We start from the raw sequence: 27,243 nt of genomic DNA, 5'->3' as shown, positions 1-27,243 counted from the left end.
TTGTTATTAATAGCCAATACTTTATTTAATATTTGTAAAAATTATTTATATAAGATAATATAAAGTACATTATTCAAGTTTTATTAAACTTTTATTTTCTTGTAATTTGAAATTATTTTCTAAAAATTTGTAATATATATATTATAAATCATTTTTTAAACGAAATGTATTTTGAAGCAGAAATCTTGCACTGAAGTAATAACATTTTTCTTTTTCTTTTTCGAAAAAACTTTTCTTGCGTTGCAAACCTGATTTCTTCAGAAATTATTGAGAATCACGAATACCATCTTCCTGAAATACATTTATAATATTATCGTTTAGAATCTATTATTTAATATATATAATATATATATATATATATATATATATATATATATATATATATATTGATTAAAAGTTGGACCAAATGTGCTAAAACTTTGTCAAAATATTATTTAGATCAATCAGTTGAATTTTAGGTTTCACTTAAAAAAAGAAGTTCTTAACAACTTTGAGTCTTGAGACCCTGAATACACCCTAAAAATAGGGTGTATTCAGGGTCTTTGAGGGCAATTTAAATGAAAAAATTATTCTTTATTAATTTTTTTTTAAAGTCATTTATTATCTATATTTTCCTTTAAAAAGGGTATAGGCTGGGTGAATATAAAAATGCGATTGCTTTTACTCAGTAATTGGTCAGTTTTACATGAATATTGTGTTGTGCAAATGCTTTTACTCAGTAATTAGTCAGTTTTATGTAAAATATTGGAAAAAACTTCAGCAATTTGGCTCAAACTTTTATTCACGTAAAGCTGAACAATTACTCAACATTTTTGGAGTAAACTGCTTAGCTTTACATGAATAATAAAAATTTGAGCGAGTTGGGTAAAATTTTTATTCACATAAAAATAAAAGTAAAAGCAATTGACATTTTTTATTCACCTAGTCTTATGTCATCATGTTTTTTACATATTCTCAATAAAAGCAATATTTACGAAAGGGAAAAACAAAAAATTAGGTTACCAAAATCGACTAATGATAAAAAATTCTATGAAAATAATGCAGAAGATCCTGCACTGTATTTTTAAATAGCTCAGAGTTTTTATTTACAATTTGTCGAACTGTATTACATTATTTTTTAAATACCTTTCATATTTAAGTGATCGTTATTAATCGAATACAATATAAAGTAAAACTGTATTACTACACTATTAAATGTCAACCTAATCACAGACCATTAAATCTACTTGGATTGAATACTAAATACAAAGGAAAATCGTAAAAGATATTGGGAACAGGAAATTTCACAGATCAAGCAAAAACAAACTTTTTATCATAAATAAAGCCATGTAATAGACCAGTGGCGGATCCAGGTCATTGTCCTAGGGGGGATAATTTGACCAACAAAAAAAGAATCCACTTTTTTTTCTTCAGATAAACCACTTTTTTATTTGATTATTTAAAATGTTTTTAGAAAAGTTTGCTAATAAATATATTGAATGTATCTGTATATAGATATCTTAAAAAATTCAAACATTGAAAATAAATATTTAGACTGTAATAAGGGACGGATTTATATCCCTGAGGGACCTAGGCAGAAAATGGGGCCCAAAACACTCCTAAATACAACAATTTTTTTCCCACGATACCTTATTTAAAAATCAAGCCCACTAAAATCATGGTGCACAGGCTGCAGTCTTGTCTGCCTATAAGTAAACCTGGCCCTGTTTGTAATGTGCAACAAAAGATAAAATAATATCTTTAGTATACTCTTTTTTTTAATAAAGACTTTTATAAATTTAACTAACTAGAATATAAAATTGAGCTTTCTAGTTTTTGAAGATGCTAAGGTATCAATAATCTTTTCGACATTTATGATTCAATCTCTATGTATATGCATCATAGTCAAGCTATTTAATCACTATTTAAACCTTAACCAAGTTTTAAATCTTTTTAAAACCGAGAAACTCCGTTTTCCAAAAGCAACGCTAACAGGAAGTGTGCAAAGCAGTTGCAAAATATATTTAATTAAAAGGAAGACATCATCACATTGCTTGCATGTATCCAGGGCACATTCAGGTAGGTTTTGTCGTTTTTTGCGTCTTTCCATTTTAGCTCCCGAAATTCAAATTCTGAAAAAACTTTCATTAATTGGACATTCTCATCAACAGAATTTATGTTGGGCAACTCTTTCATAAAACTCAGTATATTAGTTATGGATGCTGTTAACTCTGTCTTTGTTTTATTTAATAAATTTTTAGGTATTGCTACATTTAATTCAAAAAAGTTTAAGGTTTCATCAGAAAATCTGAACTGTAAATCTAGAAGTATGCTATCAAGTAACGGTAAATAAACATTGACTCTATAGTAAGTTAGAGGATCATTGGTATTGAGGTTTGTGCGATTAGTTTGTTTCCCTGTAATTCATGGAATCTTGATTTTTAAACCTAAGTCTTTTAGTAACTTTGATGCAGTCATAAATATAATATTAAAGTTTTATTCATTCTGTTGTCTTTCATTTAATACCTTTATGATATGTTTAAGAATAGTTTTGGCATATTCCTTATCCAATAATTTTTTTGAAGAGTCTCACTTAAAGAGACTGTGGTATTTAACACATTGGCTAATGAACAAAGTTTTATTATTAATAAGGGCTCAGATACTGCATTTTTTAGTAATGCGGCCTTTATTGAAGAACCCCGTTCATTCAACTGAGATATCAAATCAAGTGTTTCTACTATATTTATTAAGCAAGATTTAAAACTAAACACAGAATCATGCCGTTCAATCCATCTTGTTTCGCATAAGCTTGTAAGCATTCCCTTATTTATATATTTAGAAACGTTACTTTGGCGAAGCTTTAAAAAATGATATTACTTCTTTCTTTGTGCCATTTGTTTTTCTTACAGCTCGCACAGATGAACATTTGGAAATTGATAAGTTTAAAGATGGTTGTAAAATGGACTTTTTATTGCGTTTGGTAGGATCTTCTGTAATTTTGTGACTGCTCTTTTCAGGGGCGTGGTGGCTCTAAAAAGCCCATGCAGGATTTTTATTAAAAGGCCTATATATGCGGTATTTTACCATATATGCTTGATGTAAAGGCCCATACGAAAAAAAATATGTATATGTATATATATATGATAACAATACGATAATATATAAATGATAACAATACGATGCAGCGACCACATTTTTATTCTGATTTTCTTAAAACACAATTTAAAATCAAAGATTTTAATTTTCTATTACTATATAATGATATATATTTTATTATATAATAATATAAATTTTTTTAAATAACTTTTTTTCTAAAATAAATATTGAAAATCTTCAAAAATAAGAAATTCTTTTTATAGATAGTTTATGTTTTTGTTTTATTCAGTGTTTTAACTTTTTTTAACATTTTCGCATAAAATCACAACAGCAAAAATGCCGCTCTAAAAATGGTGCTGTTATTGACATAATTTAAACATAAAAGTTTTTATAACGTGGTTTCATTTAGCATTTACTTAATTGAAAGTATTTCATATTTTTTCCAAAAATGCTATTTTATTGTTTTTTTGTTTCAAAAATAAAACCAAATTAAAGTAATGAAAATAAAAAAATTTAAAGCTATGGAATCTTTATAAATTATTTTAAACTTACCTATAATTAAAAGTAATAAAAATGTGTCGTAAATAAGTAAATTGTTAAGGTGTAATATCAAATTGTATTTAAAAATATTTGCGGCACTCCCACACCTCAATTAAAATAAATTCAATAAATAATATGGTTTTACGCTATTTTTAAAAGGTTTTATTTGTGTATTTATATAGTTCATAATTCAAAGTTTGCATAAAACATATCTTATTTAAATGTACTTTTTGCACAACCATCATCCTTTTTTTAATCTGCCTTAGGACAGGATATTACAGAGTGATTTGTTTATTTACATACAATAATATAAACTGTATAAAAATAAAAAACTTTAATTATTATAAAACAAGTTTATATCTATTTCGAAACGTTACAAAATGCAAAACATGATATTTATTTATATAAAACTTAATTTAAAATTTAACACCAAAACATTTTTCTTAAATGAATTAAAACGCAATACAATTACTATATAGTAATTGTATTGCGTTTTAATTCATTTAAAAAAATATTTTGGGGTTAAATTTTAAATTAAGTTATTCAAGTCAAACAATAATAATATGAGTTTGCGGACTTTTTTAAATTTATTTTGTCAACATTACGATTGTTAAAAACCATTTATGGGTTCATAATTTTTCCTATGAAAAAAATATCATAATACGTCTTAAAATATCTACTTCGTTTTCAGAGCAATATTATTATTATGCAAAATACTAATATAATTGTACACAAAGTTGAAGACTTAAAATCAAGGGATTAATAAAATTTAATTTGTGCAAAATATTGTAAATGATTGTGGAATTTCTTTAAAATGTAGAAAAAATTAAAATTTGCCAAAAGGCCCATATTTAGATAGAAGTCAAAAACCCATGCGGGAATCCTGCATAACTTCTGGGGCCACCACGCCTCTGGTTCCGTTGTTTTCACCTACTATAAGGTTGCATCCATCAGTACTTCAGTACTTATATCGACACAATCCTTTAATTGAAGCCTAATTTTGTCAATGTGTTTGCAACTGTGTTTGCTAGCAATTCTCCAGTTAATACAGGTTTATAAGTAAAATCAGAATAATTTTCAGTATGGTAGTTTACAAAACCAATAAAATCTTCACGGATCTCACCGGTATTGACATCAATATATATTAATACGACTGTCATTTGAGAACTATGACTGGTATCCATTGTTCCACCAAATATAATGCTGTAAAATTTTCCTCTAAAAATTCTTGTTTTAATTAAGTCCTGAATTTGTTGAGCGCATAGTTCAATTATTTCATTTTGAATACTTTTACTTATGTATGTTGCTTTAGAACTACAGTTATTTAAATGGTTTTTTAAAATATTGTCCCCAGTACTCACTCAATTCATGAAGATTGCCATCATTAATTACTGAAGAGTTTTGTTCTATTTTAAAGATCTGCCCATCATCGTAATGACCACGTAGAGTAATATTCTGTCGACCAAGAAATATTATAGATTCAATTATAGGCTTTAATTGTTCTCGATTTTCTTTAGCCTGTTTAAGTCTTCCTTCTTTAACTAAATTACGTACATCTGTAGATGGACATTCATATGTTCTGATGAAGTCTGATGCTGCCAACATAGTAACTTGTGATATGCATTGCAATCGTGTAACTTACTTATGTCCTTACCCAAAAGCTTTGAATAACTTTTAAGAGGTAAAGTAACTAGCTTGAGTAATTGCACTTGACCGTGTATTCCCCCAACTTTTGCAAAAAGAAAGCAATACATACTAAAAATTCCATAAAGGCATTCTGAAATCATTATCCACGGAAAATTATGTAATTAACATACTTACAATTAACATTCTTATATGGATATTTGTAATTTGGACCAGGAAACCAATTGCATTTCAATATTTGGTATTTATCTTGTTCAGTTACCTGACGTATTAAAAATGCCCCAATGTCTATAGGTAAACAGCTATCATCTGTCGTGGGTATTGAACCTTCTTTATCAATTTCGGCATTAGTTTTACTTGTAAAATTAGCAGCTATATACCAAGCCCAGGTTCTGGAGAAAAAGGACTAAGTTTCATTGTAATTTGATTATTTTCAGCCCCGCCAAAAAATACACAATTAAATCGTTCGGATGATGACACCAAAGGTAAAGGCAAAACGATAGTACCACCATGGTCATGTATTGGTAAAATTTTAATTCTTTTGACAAAGTAGTCATCTAAAGAGCTTGTCCTCTTGACCCTGTTGGTCATTGTAGCTAATATAAATCATTTCATTTAAAATAGTAAAAATCATTTTTCATTTATTTAAAATACTAATAAACACACTTTTGTTTTCTAAATAAGAAACTAATTCATAAGAAATTCATTCAGTTACTATTTATAAAAAAAAACTCTTTGTATCTTATTTTAAATACAACTTGAAGTGTATAAAAGTGTAAAATAAATTGAAATGTTACAACTTCAATTGTTGAAAAATAAATACTTTTTTTATTGAAATTGTAAATACTAAATACGGCATCGCGTATATAAATTATACTACAAATTAAAATTAAATTAAAAAAAAAAAATTTACCATTAAAACCAAATCTATAGCTTTTAAAAACAGTTTAAAAAATTTTTCAAAATAGAACGATAGTAATTTTTTTTATTTATTATTATCTAATTATATAATAGAATGAATGAATGATGATAACATTAAATTGTTTAGAAACTTTCATCGTTATTTGTCAATATTGTAAAAATATTGAAAATGCAACAATAGATGCTTTTTGTAATGCATTGAAATAGTTTTAATTTTGCAAATAAATAAAAAAATGTAAATAGTTATCTTCAGAATAATTTTTTGTATTTTGTTATTTCTTTTAAAAATTTTTTAATAATATTTTGAAGTTTGACATTTCTTAGAGGGAGGGAGAGGGGGTAGTTACCCCTTACCCCCTCCCCTCCCCTTTGTATCCGCTACTGTAATAGACTTGTACATATCTTATTTAAAATATATAAATTGCTTTAAATTTTAAATTTTTTGTTAATAATAAAAATATTGAAATTTTTTTCTTTTTTCTTAAAGTTTTCAACTCCCTACTGGAATGGATACATTAATTTTTGTAGGCAACATATTTCCTACTAAAGATCACTACACCTTATAATTCTAAAAAGTCAGCAATTTTAACATGCCTTGTCTTTAGGGGAACTTAAAAGTCATCTGATTGATCTTAAAAATTTTAGCACATTTACTCTAATGCATGTAAATTGTTTTCAAAAATTCCCTCAAAATGACTACCTCTAATATATATCAATTCGGAAATGGCATCTTTAATTTATCATTGTTCAGATATTTTACTTTTTTTATGATTTAAAAATTTCAAGAAACTAAAAGAAGTACTAAGGTATTTATTATATCCAGTGTAACTACGTTCTATAAGCGCTGCAGCCTGTTAAACTAAATTATTGAACAAACATAAATTGATACAGAACTTGTGGGGAAAATTACATAGGAATATATTTTAGATCTTCCTATATTTATGAATGGTAATGTACTCAATGAGTCATCTACCCTTCATCTTCTGGGATTAACTCTTACTTCCGATTTTTTTTGGAAACCATATATCAAATCCGTTACAAAATTAGTACTGTTAAGCTAAATATTTCAGGAAAATAACATTTGAGTACCGGAGTCATGTGTTTAACTTTTAGCAAGGACTAAAGCCATTTTTTATAAAAATAATTTAATAACTCTCAATGTAACTTCATAAGTAGCAGTGGCTTCTTGGTCTTCAAAAATAATTTAATAATTCTTATCATAACTTCATAAGTAACTGCGAATTCTTGTTTTTCAAAAATACTTTAATAATTCTTACCGTAATTTCAAATGCAACCGTAGCTTCTTGACAGCTAGATGACTTTACTAGTTGTGCATACCTGATGAAATTAAAAATATTTATATTAGAGAAAAGAATTTAAAACTAATCTCAACATTCATTTGTTATTTAGAAACATATGGGTAAATGAGGCTCAACATATAAATAACAATACTTTTATAGGATCTATTAATATTAATGCAGCCCCGCTCATAACACGCCCGGGGCTGCATTAAAATTGATAAATCCTATAAAATATTGTTTTTAAATAAAATTCATGTCGTAAATTTTAATTAAAAATAACATTTTTATAGGTTCTATCAATATTTATGCAGCCCTGGTCATAAACCTGGCCCCAGTCGTGGCTATGTGTTATCAAACCTAGCCCCGGTCATAGCCCTAGTCGCTTACTATATATACATATACAAATATATATATATATATATATATATATATATATACATACACACACATATATATTAGGGTTATAACATTTTCAATTTTTTTCAATTTTAATACAGCCCAAGCACTACATGATGAGCAATAGTGTCAAAAAGAGATAAGTAGAATGTTTTTGCTTTTACAAAAACCTCACCCAGGATACAGATTTGAATATTTTGTTAGAAATGCGGGACTATAAATAAACATGAAAAAATTTTAGTTTTTTCGGAAACTATTAATTCTCAGTGAATATTTGCTCTTTAGAATATTATCTGTTTTTGCTTATAGTTGTTGCATGTCTGGAATTGTTTTCTGTGTGTTTACTTTTAAGTTACCTTTTCTGCAAAAAGTTACATATTAAGAGCCTAGAAGCTGTTGGAAAAATATCTGATACCTGGAAAAATATCCGATACCTGGAAAAAAACTTCACTATACCAAAAGAGTGTCACACAAAGGAAATTGTTACCAACAATCAATGATCCACTCAATGGATTAAAAATCATGATAACTTATTAGGAATGTGATCAAGTTAAATTTACAAATGTGTTGGATATTACAAAAACAGATGGCATTTGCTTGGCAACTGAAGAAAATTTTTTTTATGAAATGCATATTAAATCACAAGTTTGAGTTGCTATGCAACAACAGTACAAGTTTAAGTGCACCATTCAAAAGTTGACAAAGGAAATACCTCAAGCAGTAGTGCACGTAATTCCTTCTTTAAATAGAAATGTAGAATCTAATATATATATATATATATATATATATATATATATATATATATATATATATATATATATATATATATATATATATATATATATATCAGAATATCCAGAAACATGATGATGATACTAATAACTGTAAATATACCGTTGAAACCTCCACTAAAAAAAGAAAAACCAAGCAATATTTCACTATAGAAACTGCAGTTCATCTAGTGAAACAGGGTAAATTAAGTTCTTCTAAATCAGCAAGAGCTTGTGACCAAGGTATTGATATCTCTACATAAAGTATCTATTAGAGAATCACAGAAAATGCAGCAGAATTTTGAAGAATCTTTTAAAAATGAAAATCTATACATTTTTTATTATACTTTGATGGTAAAAAAGAAAGAATAGCAAACAAGAAAGAATGCAAGAAATTGTATTAAAAAACCAACACCGTGAAGTTCATCTAGCAACACTAACTCTTAGTGATGGAAAAGCATTACCAATATTTAATGGAATAACTGAGGTGTTAAGCCAATACCATTTGTGGGAAAACATTAAAGTTATAATCTGTAATACCACAAGTGTCAATACTGGAGTGAGAAATAGAGTTGTTGTACTGATTCAATGGAAATTTAAAGAAAAGGCATTCCTATACCTCATTAAATAAGATGTCAACATCATGTATTGGATTTAGTCGTAAAGCATTCAATTGACTAAACTCGTGGTGGAAAGACAACATTTTCCAATATATCATATGATTTTGAGCAAGAAGTCAGTGTCAACTATACAAATATAAGAAATTCGACCAAGTGATACGAAATTCCCAATTCATATAAAAAAGTGGTACGAAATTCCCAATTCATATAAAAAAAAACATAGTATCATTTGATGTTTTTTAATTTACTGATGTAAATTAAAAAACATCAAATGATACTATGTTTTTTTTTATATGAATTGGGAATTTCGTACCAATGACAAAACGTATTTTTTATATGAATTGGGATATGCATACCAATATTACCAAGATCATGCTGGAATTTTTGAATTATATTGTGGAACTTAATTTAATGTTTGGTTTAGTGTCTACTTTTATAAAGAAGACAATTATGAAAATTTAGACAACAGTTTAAAGGAACATAAGAAAACACAAACAGTTTTCAGGAATTTCATTGGAATAAAGACAATACAGCAATTCAAACACAAAGAAGAAACATTTGTGTCAAAAGAGTATTTAAAATCATGAAATAAAGTGTAAAAGTGCCAAAAAGATTTATTTTATCAAAAAAAGAATTGTATTTTATTATATTATTCAATTACTATTTCTTAATTGTGTTTTATATAATATTGCAGTCATAAATAAAAATTTATTCAAATTTTACAATAGTCACAATATTTCCAAAAGAATATTTTCAGATCCTGGGAGAAGTTTTTGAAATGAAATCATAAATGAGTGTTTAAGTGTTTTTATGCAAAAACTCACCTTACAGGACCATGGCCATATGAGATTGCAAAAATGTCATAACCCCAATGTGTGTGAGTGTGTGTGTTTCCAAAGTCATTTCCACTAATTTATATATATATACATATATATATATATATATAGATCTATAGTTTGTTGTCTTTGGGAAGAGCAAAAGGAAAAAAGTGATTCTTACGCCAACACATACGTCACTTTTAATTACTTTTGACTTTCATCCAACATTTGCATGTTGTCAGAAAGTAAAAACCATTAATTTAATAACAAATTAATCATTTTTTAAAAAAGCCGCAAAAACGCAAATTTAATTGACCAGAATGTTTTTTAAAACATTCTGAATGTTTTTAACAATATAAACAATGTTTTTATTTTTTATTTTTTTATTAAAATGTTTTTTTTTTTTTACTGTAAATCATACACGGAGTGCTGCTACATCGACTATCTTATAGCCTGACTCGCTAGGGAGTGCTGCTACATCGACTGACAAATAGCCTGACTCCCAAGGGAATGCTGCTATATCGACTGACAAATAGACTGACTCGCAACGGAGTGCTGCTACATCTACTATCTTTTAGCCTGACTTGCAAGGGAGTACTCCTACATCTCATGAGGGTTTGGTTGGGGCAGGCAGTCTATCAATTAATAAAAAAAAAAAAATCCAGTCTTGCATTTTAACTTTTACTTTTTGTCAAAAAAATATGGAAGAAAACTTTCAGACAACATATAATATATATATATATATATATATATATATGTATAAATTATATTTTACATATATATATATATATACATATATATATATATATATATATATATATATATATATATATATATATATATATATATATATATATATATATATATATATATATATATATATATATATATATATATATAAATATATATATATATATAAATTAAATTAATAAAAACACTTATATAAATTTTAACTTCAACATGTTTCTCCATCAGTAGGTTAATCAGGAAGAATGTCTAAACATCAAAAAGTTCAAATTATAAAAAAATTATTTCACAGGAAGTTCCTGTGAAATAATTATTCTATAATATGAACTTTTTGATGTTTAGACAATCTTCCTGATGAACCTACTGATGGAGAAACATTATGTTGAATATAAAAGTTAGATTTTAATCTTTTTTTTTTTAATAATTTATTATTGCTCTTTTCTTTAAGAACATTGAGCACTCTATTTGTAAAATACACTGACATAATTTATATATATATATATATATATATATATATATATATATATATATATATATATATATATATATATATATATATATATATATATATATATATACAGGACTCGAAATAAGCACCGGACATTGTCTGGCACTTGTCAGGCAAAAAACAACATCTATCAGTCTTTTTGTCCAACCTGTATTTTATGTGCATTTAATTTCTAATCATTTTAGTTGTTCCAAAGTTATTAATTAATTCAGTATTGTATATAAACTTTATATTTTAATTTTTTATTTTTCATACATAGTGTTCTCTACTAGAGGCCTATTCATCGCGCAACCGGATTTTTTTGTGGAGGCCTACTTTTTTTATGGCAAAAAAAACAACAAATTTATAACTTGAAAACTAAGAAGTATTTTTAATTCTCTGTATAGCCTAATAATTTTTTTTGATGAAAAAAGAAAAAGAAATAAAAAATAATCTTCAGTAATAAACACTGTAAATAAAATGCAAAGAAATTTTTTCTAATTCAAAACTTCACACATTTACATAATTATATAATATAAATAGTAGACAATTTAGTAGACTTTTAATAATTTTTTTTTAAATATTGCTCAATAATACACAATGGTGTTCTTCCATATCTAATAAATAATAGTCTGATATAAGCATAAAAATACTACTTGAAGATTTTCTGAAAACATGATTTTTAACTATTTGAAAAATTACAAAACAAAAAAATGTCTATTAGCACGAATTATCAGTTGGAATTTTTAATCCACCAGGATCCAAAAATTTAGAAAAACTGACCATATTTCTGATAATAGAACATTGTTTTATCTAAAAGTTCATAATTAGTTTGCTCTTTATCATTTCGTGTAACATAACCAGCAATGTGAATAAGTGACATTTTGACATCATCAGCAATAGGAGGTTCCAGATCTTGCAAGTTATCAAGAATTTCGCAGCAGTCTTCAGACAATTTGTATCGGCATAATGCATATTGATGACCAGACTTCACATTAAAATTTTTAATATCTACATTTAATTTCAAAAGTAAAGATGCATGTTTGATATATAATTTTTCAATAACTTGTTAAACACTAAGAAAATATGTAGCACCAGAACCTTGACGAAGTATACTATATTCTTTTTCCAGGTAATCTGATGTAAATTGAGCAAGAAGTACATAGTTTTGCTTAGTGTTAAATAAATATCTACATAAATCTACTAGTCAATAACAAGTTTGGTGAATACAAGTTGCAATATCTTTAGAATACTGTTTAATACGTTTACCTTTTGGACCTGCCATTTTAAGTGCCATATCACCAAATTGTAGTAATAAATTTAAACGGTTGCCATCAGGATTATTGATAACAGCCTGCAAAGGATCATTATGCCTTTTATCAGCACCAATGGCTTTCACATTAAAAATTTTCCACCAAATAATAACTTTATTGATAAATATAGCAGTGTCGTTAACATCACTATGAATCATGTCAGGATGTTACAAAAAAGCAGCGTAAGTTTCTTCAAAAAATACTCTTAACACGATCAAGACAAACTGTTGTTCAACAAGTTTAGAAGAAATAAAAGTTTCATTCAGGTCAGATAACTTTAGAAAGCTTCTGGATTCTGCACTGTAAAGCTGCTTTAAATGAGTCCATTTTGCAATCCTGGTTTAGTTTTTTCAATTAACCAAAGATTACAAATATTTTTTATGAGGTGTACAAAATCCATCTACTGTTAACCATGGTTTTCTTGGAACGAGTGTGAAATATTTTTTAAAAAAAAGTCTGATTGACAGAATTCCCATCACATTATAATATCTATTATAATAGATTTTACATTTGCACTGACTGAATAAATTATTTGATTGGTTAAATTAATCTGTTCAAACAAAAAATCATATCGTAATTTTGATATTGGTATCATTTTAATTAACACCTTTGGACCCCCATTTAAACAAACAGCCATAATCCCTAACAATGTTTTGGACAATTTCACTGGGTTATCTTCTGATCTACCAAAAACAGTTCCACCATGGTAAAGCAAACTTTTTTTAACATATACTTTATCCTGTAGTATGATACATAATTTCTGCTTATTCGGAAGAGAGTTAAAAATTGAATAAATAAATTTGTTTTCATCAATATTAGAAATTTTTGAAGTAATTTGAGTGAATGTTGAAATATATGGAAGTTGATAATCATTTCTTAAGCGATTATATAATGCCCTTGGTGTTGAAAAATATACAAAAGAGCGTATTACTATTTCAGGTGTATAAAAAATCTCCAATTGTTTTTGGTCCCAAAATTGAAATATGTTGCAAAATTACTTCTTTTTTATTGCCCATTTTCAAGGAGCTTAAAAAACGAAGTATCTCATCAAACTTAGACCAGGTGTCAACAGTTATGATTTGATTCACTGTTAAGCTAGATGTGATACTTAATCCCAAAATGAAATATTTTAAAGGTAAGATTTTCATAAATTTTAAGTACAAAAAAAGGCATTCCATTAAAAAATTGCAAAGACCGTATAACAACATACCCATCAAACATAAACAATATAACTGGATATTGGTGATCGCTGCTATCGATAAACTTGTTTTCAATGTCACAAAAATTAGCTTTACCCCTTTTAAGAAATGTGTCTAGTTTATCATCTAATGTACTTCTAATGCCACTTAAAAATATTTTGGTAGTTCTTTTAGTTGGATTAGTTGAAATCTGAGATAAAGGTATTCCCAGCCAAACAGAAGGAGGATTTTTTGGATATTATTTTCCTCCACGCACTAAAACTGTGTCAAAATTTGGAGGTCAGTGTAACTCACAGATAACAGTATACTTGTTAACAACCAAATTAGAGTTTGGAATAGCTTTATGGAATAGCTACCCAGTACAATCTGCTTCATGTCCTGCTGCCTTGTAGGATACGCCTTTTTAGGCAAAGGCTAACAGATGCCAACTCCGATTTAAAACACCCCCTGCCTTGGGGCTCTTGGTTGAGTAAAGGCTAGAGATGGTGTCTCGATAAAAATACTCATCTTGGGCAGATGTTAAATGCACCCAGCTACTGTCTTGTAGAAGGCCTCCTAGGCAAAGACTTAAGGGGTAAACAGATTCTATCTGTTGACCAGCCTCGCACCCCTTCTTCATCTATTAGGCTGGCGCAGATGTATTTTTAATACATTGTTTCCAGTTTAGGATGTTGAATGCTGGATCTTCTTGACTCAATGCATGGGTTTGCTTGTGTCACTGTTTTTATGACTAGGCAACTCATTCTATTATCTCCTTATGAGGGTACAGCTCTAAAACTCAGTTTTATGGTTCTGAGGCCGGCTGGTAGTCAGGTTTCCCGAACTCTGTGGTAGCTCTCAGAGAGGCTGATTCCATCAACAGCTGAAAAATATCAAAGTATTAACAGTGCCATGTTGCGCATGGATGGTGTCCGTGTTTGTACTTTTGGTGTGCATTGCGGAGGCCACATTTGGAGCCCTTTGTTACGGCTTAGGGTTTATTAGTAGTAATGAGGCAATTGCTTGGGCTATTAAACGGTGTTCTGAGTACTATCTATGCTTTGAGTCAAGTTCTTCAATCTAATTTAAAAATGAATAAAGTACCAAAAACTATAAAACACAAAAAACCATCATCAAAGACTCCAATAGTCACATGCTTGGCCTGGGCATTTACATTCGTAAGAATTCACCTGTTTGTCGTGAAACTAGGTTTGAATCAACAGACTATTCTTTCATGTGCTTTCGTTTAGCACCACTTCACTCTATTGCCTTTCTCTTTGTTCTATATCGCTCTCCTTCATCTCAAGACTGCACTCTTTTTGATGTTATTTCTGATCATATTGACTAAGCCCTCTCTCTTTATCCATCAGCTAATATAGCTGTTGTCGGTGACTTTAATGCTCACCACTCTGAATGGCTTGGCTCTAGTGTCAGTGACTCTGCAGGCATTAAAGCCCACAACTTTTGCCTTTCTCAATCCCTAACTCAAATAGTCAACTTTCCAACTTGCTTTCCTGACAACCCTAATCATTTACCTTCTCTACTCGACTTATGTCTTGTTTCTGATCCTAGTCAGTGCTCAGTTTCTCCACATTCACCCTTAGGTGCTTCTGATCACAGTTTGATCTCTTTAAAACTAATATCTCATTCTTCTTCATCACCTGAATACCCCTATTATCGAACCTCTTACAACTACAGTAAAGCTGACTGGGATTCTTTCCGTGATTTTCTTCGTGATGGCCCTTGGGTAGAAATCTTTCAACTTCCTGTCAACAAATGTGCTTCTTACATAACTTCGTGGATTCAGGCTGGCATGGAATCTTTTATTCCCTCTCGACGATTCCAGGTCAAGCCTCACTCTCCTCCATGGTTTTCCTCACACTGTGCTGCTGCGATTGCCAATCGAAACCGTTACCTCCATATTTATCAGCAAAACAATTCTCCAGAAAACAAACGTCTGTTTATTACTGCTAGAAACAACTGTTTTTCTTTTTGTTAGATAATTTATCTTACGAACTCTGTGGTCAAGCTGTAAAAACAAAATATTTTATGTGAGGTCAGGAATGGCATTCAATTGCACTTCTTTAATTTTTATCGGACATTACCGGAAAACTTGAGTCTTTATCGGACAAATTGTCTGCTACAAAAAAGTTCGTTATTTTCAGCCCTGTGTGTGTGTGTGTGTGTGTGTGTGTGTGTATACACACACACAAAAAACAGTGGTCTAAAAGTATATTAGGCATTATGGTTGGCTACTGAAAACAGCCATCTGCAAAGACTTTGGTATATACATTAACTGAGTGTTCGGGTTTAAGTAGACAAGACAAGGCAAAAAAAAAAAAATTTTTGTTTTGTTTGTTTCAACACCAAGAATGTGGAGTCCCCAAAAGACTCCGGCTTTAAAGCTCTTTTTTTCTTCTTGGTCTCTGGTGTCCAGGAGATCTAAAAGTGTTGAATAATCTGCAATGAAAAATACATGAGATTTTACAACTTGGAACCTATTGCTTTTTAGCCCAGAGTCCTGGAGTCCTTGTCGCAATTATATATAAGGGCTCCAGTTTCAAAATTTGATGTTTCTACTAACATTAAAGTCTTTATTTTTTCATAAGCCTCTTGACATTTTTAAAGCTGGACACTAAAAACCAGGGAGAAATAATCATTTTGTGACTTTTAAATCCGGAGTTCTTTTTGGGACTCCTGTTCAAAACTGTCAAATTCTTTAATACCAACCTGCTATCTCTTGAATACATAATGTACATTTGAATATATAAATACAATTTTATACTCAAATTTACATTGTATATAAAAATGAAGTGCTTCCAGCTTAAATACAAACTATTAACTTTTTTCCATTAACACTGCGTAATATTATGCGGTTTGTACATGCATGTGCCCAACTTTGACCTAAAATGACAACAAATTTAGAAGTATATTAAACAATACCTTTACTTTTTCTAATTTGTGGTCCAAAAATGTGTACAAATTTTGTAAAAGATTCTTTTAATAAAGAAAAAATTTATTAAGTTGATAATATGTTGATATCATGTGATGCAATTAATTAAGAGACAATGTGACTATCACGCATAGAAGAAAAACAAATAACATGATATGACTAACCTAAACTACCAGTCAGTAACCATGTCCCTACTGGTCTTTTCTTTATATATATATATATATATTATATTGTATATATATATAAATATACATATATATATATATATATATATATATATATATATATATATATATATATATATATATATATATATATTATATTGTATATATATAAATATACATATATATATATATATATATATAAATATATATATATATATATATATTATATATATATTATATTGTATATATATAAATATACATATATATATATATATATATATATAAATATATACAGTGCCGGCTTAAGGTATTTTGCCATCCGAGGCAAGATCCCAGTATGCCGCCCTAACTAAAAAGTAACAATATATTTAAAAAATATCTTAAATTAAAACTATGAGTGATGTATAAAATTGTATATTTGCAAAACATTAAATCCAAACAGTACAAACACAAAAAGCAAGCAAAATACATACAAAATGGGCATATTTTAACATGACTTAGTGAAAGAAGTTTACTTTCCTACTCTTTTTAAATGCAAAAGCCTTCAATAATTCAGTAAAATCTAATTTTTTAGCCATATCACTTTCTATGGAAATTAAAGAAAGACCTGTCAAACGATTTTGTGACATAGTAGATCTTAACTAATCTTTAGTTAATTTCAGTTTTGAAAAACTACACTCTCCAGATGCAACTGATACTGGCTGTGTTAACAGAGTAGCAATAGAAACATTTGAAGTGAATTTATTGTTTCTTAAAATAAACACTAGTACTTTTAATGGTGACGTTTTTGGTTCAATTAATTCAGACAATGCAAGCAATTCATCTAATAATTCCATGCCATCAATATCTGCAGAAGTATCTGTGCTTAATATTTTTTGAAGATTTAAACATTTTTCTCTAAGACTTTCCTTTGAAAAATCTTTTTTAATATTTGCAATATCGTACAGGAATTGAAAAGCATCACAATGTTCATTTAAATGGCTAAATCTTTTTTCAATCAAATTTATAGCACTATCCAAAATGCAATTAAAACATTCTATTTTAAATCTATTTTTTGGATTTATAATTGGAGTTTCATAAGAAAGCATTTGTTTTTTAAACCTTGGTCTAATAGAAACTTCAAATGAAAATGATGGCTCCAAATCTAATTCAGCTGCAATTAATTCTGCATCAGAAATAACTTTTTCAAAAGCTTTATCTGAGCGATTTAACTTTAAGAAGTTAACAGTTACTAAAACTAATACCTCTGCTTCATGACGTGATCATGATGGATCATAAGAAATCTCCTGGGTGATTTCAAAAAGAGCATCAAAGATTTCTCCAGCACAGTATCAAAAAAAATGCACAGCTTCAATCCTGCTTTCCCATCTTGTTGCACTCAAAGATTTTGGAAAGATTTTTTTTCCAAGATAATTTTTCAAAACTGTCCATCTACTAGATGATCCACTAAGAAAGTTATAAATGGCTTGTACCATTCCAAAATAAGCCACAGCCTCTCTAGATGATTTTGCAGCATAACTAATGACCAAATTTAATGAATGAGCATGACATGGTACAAAGAAGGCTCTGCTGTTCTTTTCCAATATTCTTTTCTGCACTCCTGACTGATGTCCTCATATTCGCACTGTTGTCGTAGCCCTGTCCACTCATATCTTCAATTGGAATCCCAGTTTGAGTCAACATTTGTAGAACAACATCTGTGAGTGCTGCACCAGTTGTCTGCTCTACAGGTATAAAATCGATGAAATGTTCACAGACTTTAACTTCAGCATTTTCCATCTGAACAAAACGTAGCACAATTGACATTTATTCCACTTTACTCACATCTTGGGTATAATCCACTATAATGGAAAAATATTTTGCCATTTTCAATTTTGACAAAATTTCTTCACGAACTTGTTTTGCAATTAGTTGAATGAGTTCATTTTATATATTTTCCCCCAAGTAATGGGTGTTAATCTCCTCATTCTTTATTTGGTGAACATAATCTATCATAACTGCATCAAACTGTGCTAGCAGTTCTCATGTAAAACATCAGAATTTCCACGAAAGGAAAGACATTGTTCTCCTAAAAATGTCACTATAGCAAATAATCTTTCCATAACTAACTGCCAACGCTGTATCTCTGCACTGTGAAGTCGTTGCTGTGATGCATCAATTGTTTTGTTGCTATCTAATCGGTTAGCTAATTCCATCCATTTGCTCAATGAACAGATGTGATTTTTAGAAGTTTCATGTTCCTTCAGCTGTCTGGGCAAATTTTTCCAGTCTCCAAAACCAATTGCCTTCAAATGTATGTCCATGTCACCAAACAACTTACATGAGAAACAAAACACATCTTTTCTTTTAGAGTATATAAGCCAGGATCTTTTAACAACTTCACCATTCTTGAGTACTTTTTGCGTGTATGAAGGATTAAATCTTCTGTTGTTGTCATTGACAGGAAATAGAAAAGATGGATTAGGTGCTGATGGACCATTTTTAACAAGAGTCACTTGAAGATCATCTGGAATTCGATCAGGCCAATTGGCAGGATCTGTCAGGTCTGTAGTTGGTAAAGTTTGAAAACTCTGTTCATCTTCTGGCAATGCAATTTGCGAAGTCGTAGATAAATTTGCTTCATCTCCCAATTTAGATTTTTCACCTTTCAGCTCATTTTTCACTTCCAAGTTTGAACTTGTTGTTGCATCTTGAATTTCATGGATTTCATCACAAACACTAACGCCACAAGGATCTCTCATAGTTGTTGTTGGCTTGCTTTTGGTGTTATTAAAAAAATTGCTTAAAGATTCAGACATTTGTTCATCCTCTTCTCTTCATTTTTCTTTTTGCCTTCTGTAGAAATCACCAGACTTCTTTTATATCCTACCATTTTTATCTATGGATGTCAGAAAATATATAATCAAAACTCAAAATGCTGCCCTAGGAAAGTGCCACCCAAAGCAGCTGCCTCTCTTGCTTGTGTCTAGAGCCGGCACTGTATATATATATATATATATATATATATACATACATACATACATACATATATATATATATATATATATATATATATATATATATATATATATATATATATATATATATATATATATATATATATATATATATTAGGATGCATCATTTTGACCCTTTTTTTCAGAATGTCTTGTCTATAGGCTTAAAATGTTTCTTTCATCATCAATATAACCCTGTGGAAATATTTAAAAAGTCAGAATATATTTAGGTGTCCCACCTCCATTTGAAGAAAATAGGTTTTGAGGCTATTGTATACTGTATACATTTGATTATGTATGCAGTCTTTTGCATCAATTAATTTAGACTGGGAAGGAATGTATAATAGTTTTCTATGTTGTTTAACATTGTATGCTTGTTGTAGATGTTCAATGCAATAACTATATTATTATTTTTAGATTAATGTATTATATATAGATTAATAATCGATAATTTGGATGTCCATCATTCAGTTAGAATTATTGAAGATGACCAACAAGCGGCTGCTACGTCTGCACATGTTTCTGATACTGATTATATACTATATCATCAATATCAGAAACATATATATTGGAATTACATTGTCCAAAAACTACTAAGAAAAGTACAAGGAAGTCGTATCTGAACATCTGTGATAATTGGTCTTGGCAACAAGATCACAGCAGAAGACGCGGAAATAATTGGAGCATGTCTTCCAACATGTCAGCAAGTGTTGCGATGTATCAGGTATCATCCTTATAATGGTGGTATGTGCAAAAACCGTACTTGGTGGGATTCAGCCAAGCTGGTGCTGGAAAAAATCACAGTTTTCTATAAGAAAGTAAACATTCCCATGATCAGTGATTGTAAAAAATGCAAGAAGATGTTAAAGCTGCTTGATGACAATGACAAAATTAGAGCAATACCACCTGCACGCAGGTCAACACCAGCTCGATGAAAAAGGTCCTACAGATGGAGGATATCTTAGTGGAGACATTTCAACTGTTGCTGCAGAATGATGAACAACTGATAAAAAATCCAGAAGATTTGTCATTTTTACAGTCAATAAAAACCAATCAAATGACAAGTTTTGGTTCTCATGACAAAGTGTTAGCTTGAAAACTTGAGTGTCCTCAGAAGCGCTTAGAGGTAGAGGCATTGCGGTATCAGAAACTGAAGTAACAGAGAAGAATTACTACGGTTTCAGATAGTGTCCTGATGAAGCTGGCAATGACAACGATTCTGAATACAAACTTCCTCCGAATGGTGTTGACAATGATTCTGAATACAAACTTCCTCCGAATGGTACCGAATGGTACCAGTAAAGACTGCTTGCATCGTATCAATAGTCAACCCAGAACTCCCGCTTTCATCTCTCGTGATATAATAAAAAGACCCAAACTTGTTTCCTTAGCAACTTGTCTAAAGATGACACCAACATAGCAAGCAGCTTATACTGAAAACCTGATATCCGAGGCTGGAGGCAACATATCAAAAGTCCATACATTATATTCAACTGCTGACAAATCCAAACGTAAGTTTGGACAGAAGATAGCTTCAGCTTGCAAGGAGCAATGGGTTGCTCTAAAGCTGTCAACTCTGCATTGGAATTCCAAACAAATTCCATCACTGACAAATAAGGATATCACTCAGGAGCGCCTTGCAGTTCTTGTCGGGAATGCAAATGAGATGAAGTTTTTCAGCATACGTATGCACCAGGAACCGATAGAAAATCCGGGGACATAATTGCTGAATTGTCTAACTGCAGCCTGCATTGCAATTCAGATGCAGTTAGGTCAAGCACTGCTCTGGTCAGGGTGTCGACACCACGTTGGTAAAGTAATTCTTATATATATATATATATATATATATATATATATATACTTCTATAGATTGTTGCATTTGGGAAGAGCGGAAGGAAAAAAATGATTCTTACGCCAGCACATACGTCATTTTTAATTACTTTTGACTTTCGTCCAACATTTGCGTGTTGTCAGAAAGTTAAAACCATTAATTTAATTATAAATTAATCGTTTTTTAAAAAAAAACACAAAAACGCAAATTTAATTGACCAGAATGTTTTTAAAAACATTCTGAACGTTTTTAAAATATTCTGAATATTTTTAACAATGCTTTAATTTTTTTTAATAAAATATTTTTATTTTTAATTTTTTTAATAAAATGTTTTTATTTTTTTTACTGTAAATCATGCGCGGAGTGTTGCTACATCGACTATCTTATAGCCTGACTCGCAAGGGAGTGCTGCTATATCGACTGACAAATAGCCTGACCCGCAACGGAGTGCTGCTACATCTACTATCTTTTAGCCTGACCCGCAAGGAAGTGCTGCTACATCGACTGAGGGTTTGGTTGGGCCAGGCAGTCTATCAATTAATAAAAAAAAAAATTCCGGTCTTGCATTTTAATTTTAATTTTTTGTCAACAAAATATGGAAAAAACTTTCGGACAACATATAAAAGTTCTATATCTATATCTATATATATATATATATATATATATATATATATATATATATATATATATATATATATATATATATATATATATATATATATATATATATATATACATATATATATATATACATATATATATATATATATATATACATACATATATACATATAATTATCAATATATATCCATTTGATACAGGTAATGGTTTTGTAAGAATAGAACACGATAAAGCTTTGGAAAAAATTCGCTAAAAAAATTGGCCCAACAAGAGTTTTAAATGAAGATCCCACATCTAGTTAAAACTCATCCAGTTAAACATCATCAATCTCTCACAACTTAATAAAAAACAGCGATTTTCAAAAATTGAATATGATAGTATATATCCAAGTGATCCCATCCCGCCTCGTATATATGGTCTAACTAAAGCACACAAACCTGAAAAATTCTATCCTATGAGAATAGTTATATCAACTATCGTCACTCCTAATTATGGAACATCGAACTACTTAGTAAGGAAAATACAACCTGTCTTAAACAAAAATCAAACATATCTTTTGATTGTATTAGAAAAGCAAATTCATGGGAGATTGATAAAAACAAGGTTCAGGTTTTGATGTAATAAACTTGTATCCATCAATATCATAAAAGGAATCCACTTTAACTTTTATAGACCATTTAAATAAAGATGATTCCTACAAATATTCCACCAAACTTATTATATCTGAAACAAGACAACTCATAGAGCTTTGTTAACACCATTGTTATTTCCTGTGGAACAACGAAATCCATGAACTTAAGAATTCTAGTCCTATAGGTCTTTAATTTATGGTCGTACTTGCAGAATCATTTTTACAACATTAACAAAACGCTTTCAAAATTGCAACGGCAGTAAATCCTCCTCTCGACCAAAAATCCTATCTAAGATATGTTGATGATAGTCACACTAGATTTTCCAACACTCAAGAATCAGAACATTTCCTAATTATCTTACAAACAACACTCTGCAATACAATATACAAATGAAACTAAAAGCAAGAGTAAAACTCTAAACTTCCTTGAATTAACCATAATAAATAACAACAAAGGAAAATATGAGTTTAAAGTTTACAGAAAGGAAGTCATTACTAATATCCAAAATAAACCTCACTCAAATCATGACCTTAAGATTCTAAACGCAATATTTAAAGGTTACATTCACAGGGCTTATTTTATATGCAGTAATTTATATTTACAAGATAAGATTCATTTCCTTATTCAAATGATTAACAAAAATATTAAATAATAATTAATAGGTTGTTAATATTTAATGCAAAAACCATCAAGAGAGCTTTAAAATTAAAATTAATTCTATCAACTTCAAAAAATACTGTTCTAGTTAATTAACATTTTTTTTATATTTGTGGTATTATATATAATTGGTATTTTTTTTATTGCTAAATAATCACTTAAATACCCTAATTAATCAAAAGTTATGTTACGGAAAATAAAAGATTAAGAGAGACAGAGAACTGCAAAATAAAAAAATAAAAAAAAACAGCGTAGGTCTTCTCGACTGTAGTGTAAATAAAATGAAAAAAAATATGCAAGACACATCCATATTGAGTAAATAGGCCTTTGTGGTTATTGAGTCCTTAACACTCATAAGACTTATGTTAAGAAGTTTGGTTGAAGTTATAACTAAAAGCAATCCTGTTAATAACATTTCGACACAATTCAAAGTACCACTTAAACATATAGTTACAGCATTTAAGGTAAATGTTTATAAAAAAAAAATATATATATATATATATATATATATATGTATATATATATATATATATATATATATATATATATATATATATATATATATATATATATATATATGTATGTATGTATGTATGTATGTATGTATGTATGTATGTATGTATGTATGTATGTATGTATGTATGTATGTATGTATCTATGTATGTATGTATGTATGTATGTATGTATGTATGTATGTATGTATGTATGTATGTATCTATGTATGTATGTATCTATGTATGTATTTATATATATCAAACACACACATATACATGCAAAACCAGTAAGGACTTGAAAAACTGGTTAGAACAGGAATTATCTAATCATAATCATTTATTATCTATTACGACAATAAAAAATTTTTAATTCTTTTAAATTTGATTTGCGAAAAATAAGAGTTTCTGAAAACGAAAAAAAAAGTGTGCTGGAAATGAAATTGCACAAAAACTATTCAACTAAGTCAACATAATAAAGCTGTAGTAGATATATTTTAAAATTATATATTATTCAAAATGGAGTTCCAAATAATAAAGAAACTACCTGTTTGTGTTTAAATTAAAGGGAAAATAAAACAAACCAATAAAATTTTTGAGCATTTATTACAACAAACAGGAAAAATAACCTTTTTTATACCACAATAATGATAACAATAAACATACCAAGAGCTGGAGCCAACTCAGAAAAACTTTCTGTCAATTTTGTTGTCATTTGGTTCATAAATACAACCTAAAAAAATAACTTATTTTTAAAAATACAGCGACAAAGCATTAACTCTTAAAAAACCACCCTTTTTTTTTCTCTACATAGCTTTATCTTATATATTATCACCTTCCTGCTTCCCCCTCCTTTTTTTAATAATTTGTCATGTTTCATTATTTTTTTTCTTAATTCAAATAGCATTTCAACATATCAATATTGCTTGTTTTTAAAAGATATTTATTTCTCATAATAAAGTAAATAAAGAAACATGACACATTTAAAGCAATGGTTGTACTTACTGCAATTTTGTACTCATATGCAACTTTCATAAAACTTTGAACTAAAGTATGAAGTAATCGTGTACGTAAACCCATATCTTCAAACTCGTGTCTGAAATGAAATGCAATACTATCCACAATGACAACTTTCACCTATAAAAAAAATCAACATTTTAAAATATTTTTTCAAAATTGTATATTTTTAAATTATTTTGATAAATATTTGATTTATTTATCATTTCAATAACAAAAACTAAATCAATTTAAAAAGTATAAGCAGTGCTGAGGAGCCTAAACACTAGTTTAAATCATGAAGGCTAATAGTATGTTTAGATTAGCAGTTGAAAAATTTTTTAGTTTGAGTTGGATAAAAAATCTTCAAAATTGGCATTGAGTTGATAATCCTGGTTTATATGTTAAAAAGTGCAGCACAAATCTAAATTTTAAATAGATTCTGTAATATGCTCTTATTTATAAAATCCAGGATGACAGTCATATTACTATTAATTTTCTTATTTTTAAAAATTTAATAAAAAAGAGTAGAAATTTTAAAAAATTAACACAATCCTTATTATATTAAAAGTTTAATTGTTAACCGTAATCTTTAGATAGTTCTATACATACTTTTGGATGTCCAAGAATTATATCTGATAAAATATAAGACAGTGCCATTAAATCATTATAGTTATGACAACGTGCAACATGGATACCATTCATTATACAGTGTTTGGTAAAGCCAAAAGCAGCATTGCTTAATTCTAATAAAAACCATTATAAATGTTATATATATTTATATATATATACATACACACACACAAATATATATACATATATATATATATATATATATATATATATATATATATATATATATATATATATATATATATATATATATATATATATTATAAAAAATTACAAAAATATCAAGTTAACAACCACTTTCTTCCATGGCAATATCTTGAATATGTTTTGATGCAGCTTCTGCGATTTCTAAAGCACGCTCTGTAATAAAATTTCCTTCAGTGTCTATTAAATAAATAATTAAAACTTTAATAAAAATTTAGAATTTTTTTAGATAACTACAAGCACTAATAATATTACTGAAAACAAATTATATATCAACTTTCTTTTTTTCCTCATCAAATATAAGATTTACCTACAAACAAAGCTTCACCCCCGATACCTCCGAATAAAGTTGGTATTTGAGCACTAACTGCAATTTGTATTCTAAAAAGAAAAAAAAATCTAAATGTCCTTTAATGTATTTAATGTTTAATTTAAATTTAGGCAATTAAAACTAAATAGTTCACAATGATACTAAAGCATATACCATTGGAGGTATATATTCAACAAGTAAGAAGCTGTAAAGGAATAATTTTGATAAGCCAATAAGAAAATAAGAGATTTTCGAAATCAGAAGTAAAAAAACTTCTTGTAAGCTAAGGAGCTCTGTGTAACTCAATTATTGAACCTGTGAAAACAAAAAAGTATTAAAAATTGTAAAAAGAAAAAAATGTGTGAAGAGGTTAACTTCTTTTAATGATACTTCAATTTAGTAACCCATGAAAAATAAAGAATGTTATTTCATATTTAAGTTTGAGCTTAAAAGAAAAAAACACATTCAATTTATTTTAAGCTTACCCGAATTGGGTTTTTCCTGTACCTGGAGCACCACAAATTTCAGTAATTTTTCCAATGGGAATACCACCTCCAATCATATTATCAAAAGCAGCAGAAAATGTTACTATAGATGTTAGAAGTTCCTCTTCTTTTAGTAAGTCATAAGCAGATTTTTGATTTTTATCTATTCCTTCTTCACAACTAAGCATTTTGCATCACATCAATATGTGTACTTGAGACAGTAATTATAATAAAAACTTACATCTAAGATTTAAGTTAAAATTAAACTTATATATATAAATATATATATATATATATATATATATATAAATATATATATATATATATATATATATATATATATATATATATATATATATATATATATTTAAACAACTTTAAAAAGTATTCTACACAACAGAGTGCTCAATATTCTTAAAAGAACAGAGCAATTATATTAGTAGTAGAAAATTATTTTTGT

At 28.5% G+C, this 27,243-nt stretch overlaps 1 protein-coding gene across 5 annotated transcripts; it reads right to left on the bottom strand.

The window, feature by feature from the left end:
* On the bottom strand, positions 1–27,025 carry LOC100213046 (DNA repair protein RAD51 homolog 3). 5 transcript variants are annotated; one of them, XR_010641212.1, is made up of 9 exons: positions 26,784–27,025; positions 26,299–26,369; positions 26,079–26,168; positions 25,764–25,897; positions 25,161–25,292; positions 24,822–24,888; positions 16,541–16,714; positions 7,458–7,518; positions 1–291 (listed from the first exon to the last, which is right to left on the bottom strand). XR_010641212.1 is itself a non-coding variant. In XM_065807420.1 (9 exons), the coding sequence occupies exons 1-8, from the start codon at positions 26,969–26,971 to the stop codon at positions 7,492–7,494; spliced, it is 777 nt and encodes a 258-aa protein (XP_065663492.1). In that variant the 5' UTR covers positions 26,972–27,025; the 3' UTR covers positions 1–291; positions 7,458–7,491. The 5 variants fall into 5 exon arrangements, 3 of the variants coding, with proteins under 3 accessions (XP_065663492.1, XP_065663491.1, XP_065663493.1); XR_010641211.1 differs by having other exon boundaries at positions 16,606–16,714; XM_065807420.1 differs by having other exon boundaries at positions 16,647–16,714.
* Positions 27,026–27,243: the final 218 nt, after the last annotated feature.

Source organism: Hydra vulgaris, chromosome 10 (assembly GCF_038396675.1).
Source record: "Hydra vulgaris chromosome 10, alternate assembly HydraT2T_AEP".
Lineage (NCBI taxonomy): Eukaryota > Metazoa > Cnidaria > Hydrozoa > Anthoathecata > Hydridae > Hydra > Hydra vulgaris.
Note: the sequence above shows the minus strand (reverse complement) of the source record. Positions and strands in the feature narration are given on the sequence as shown.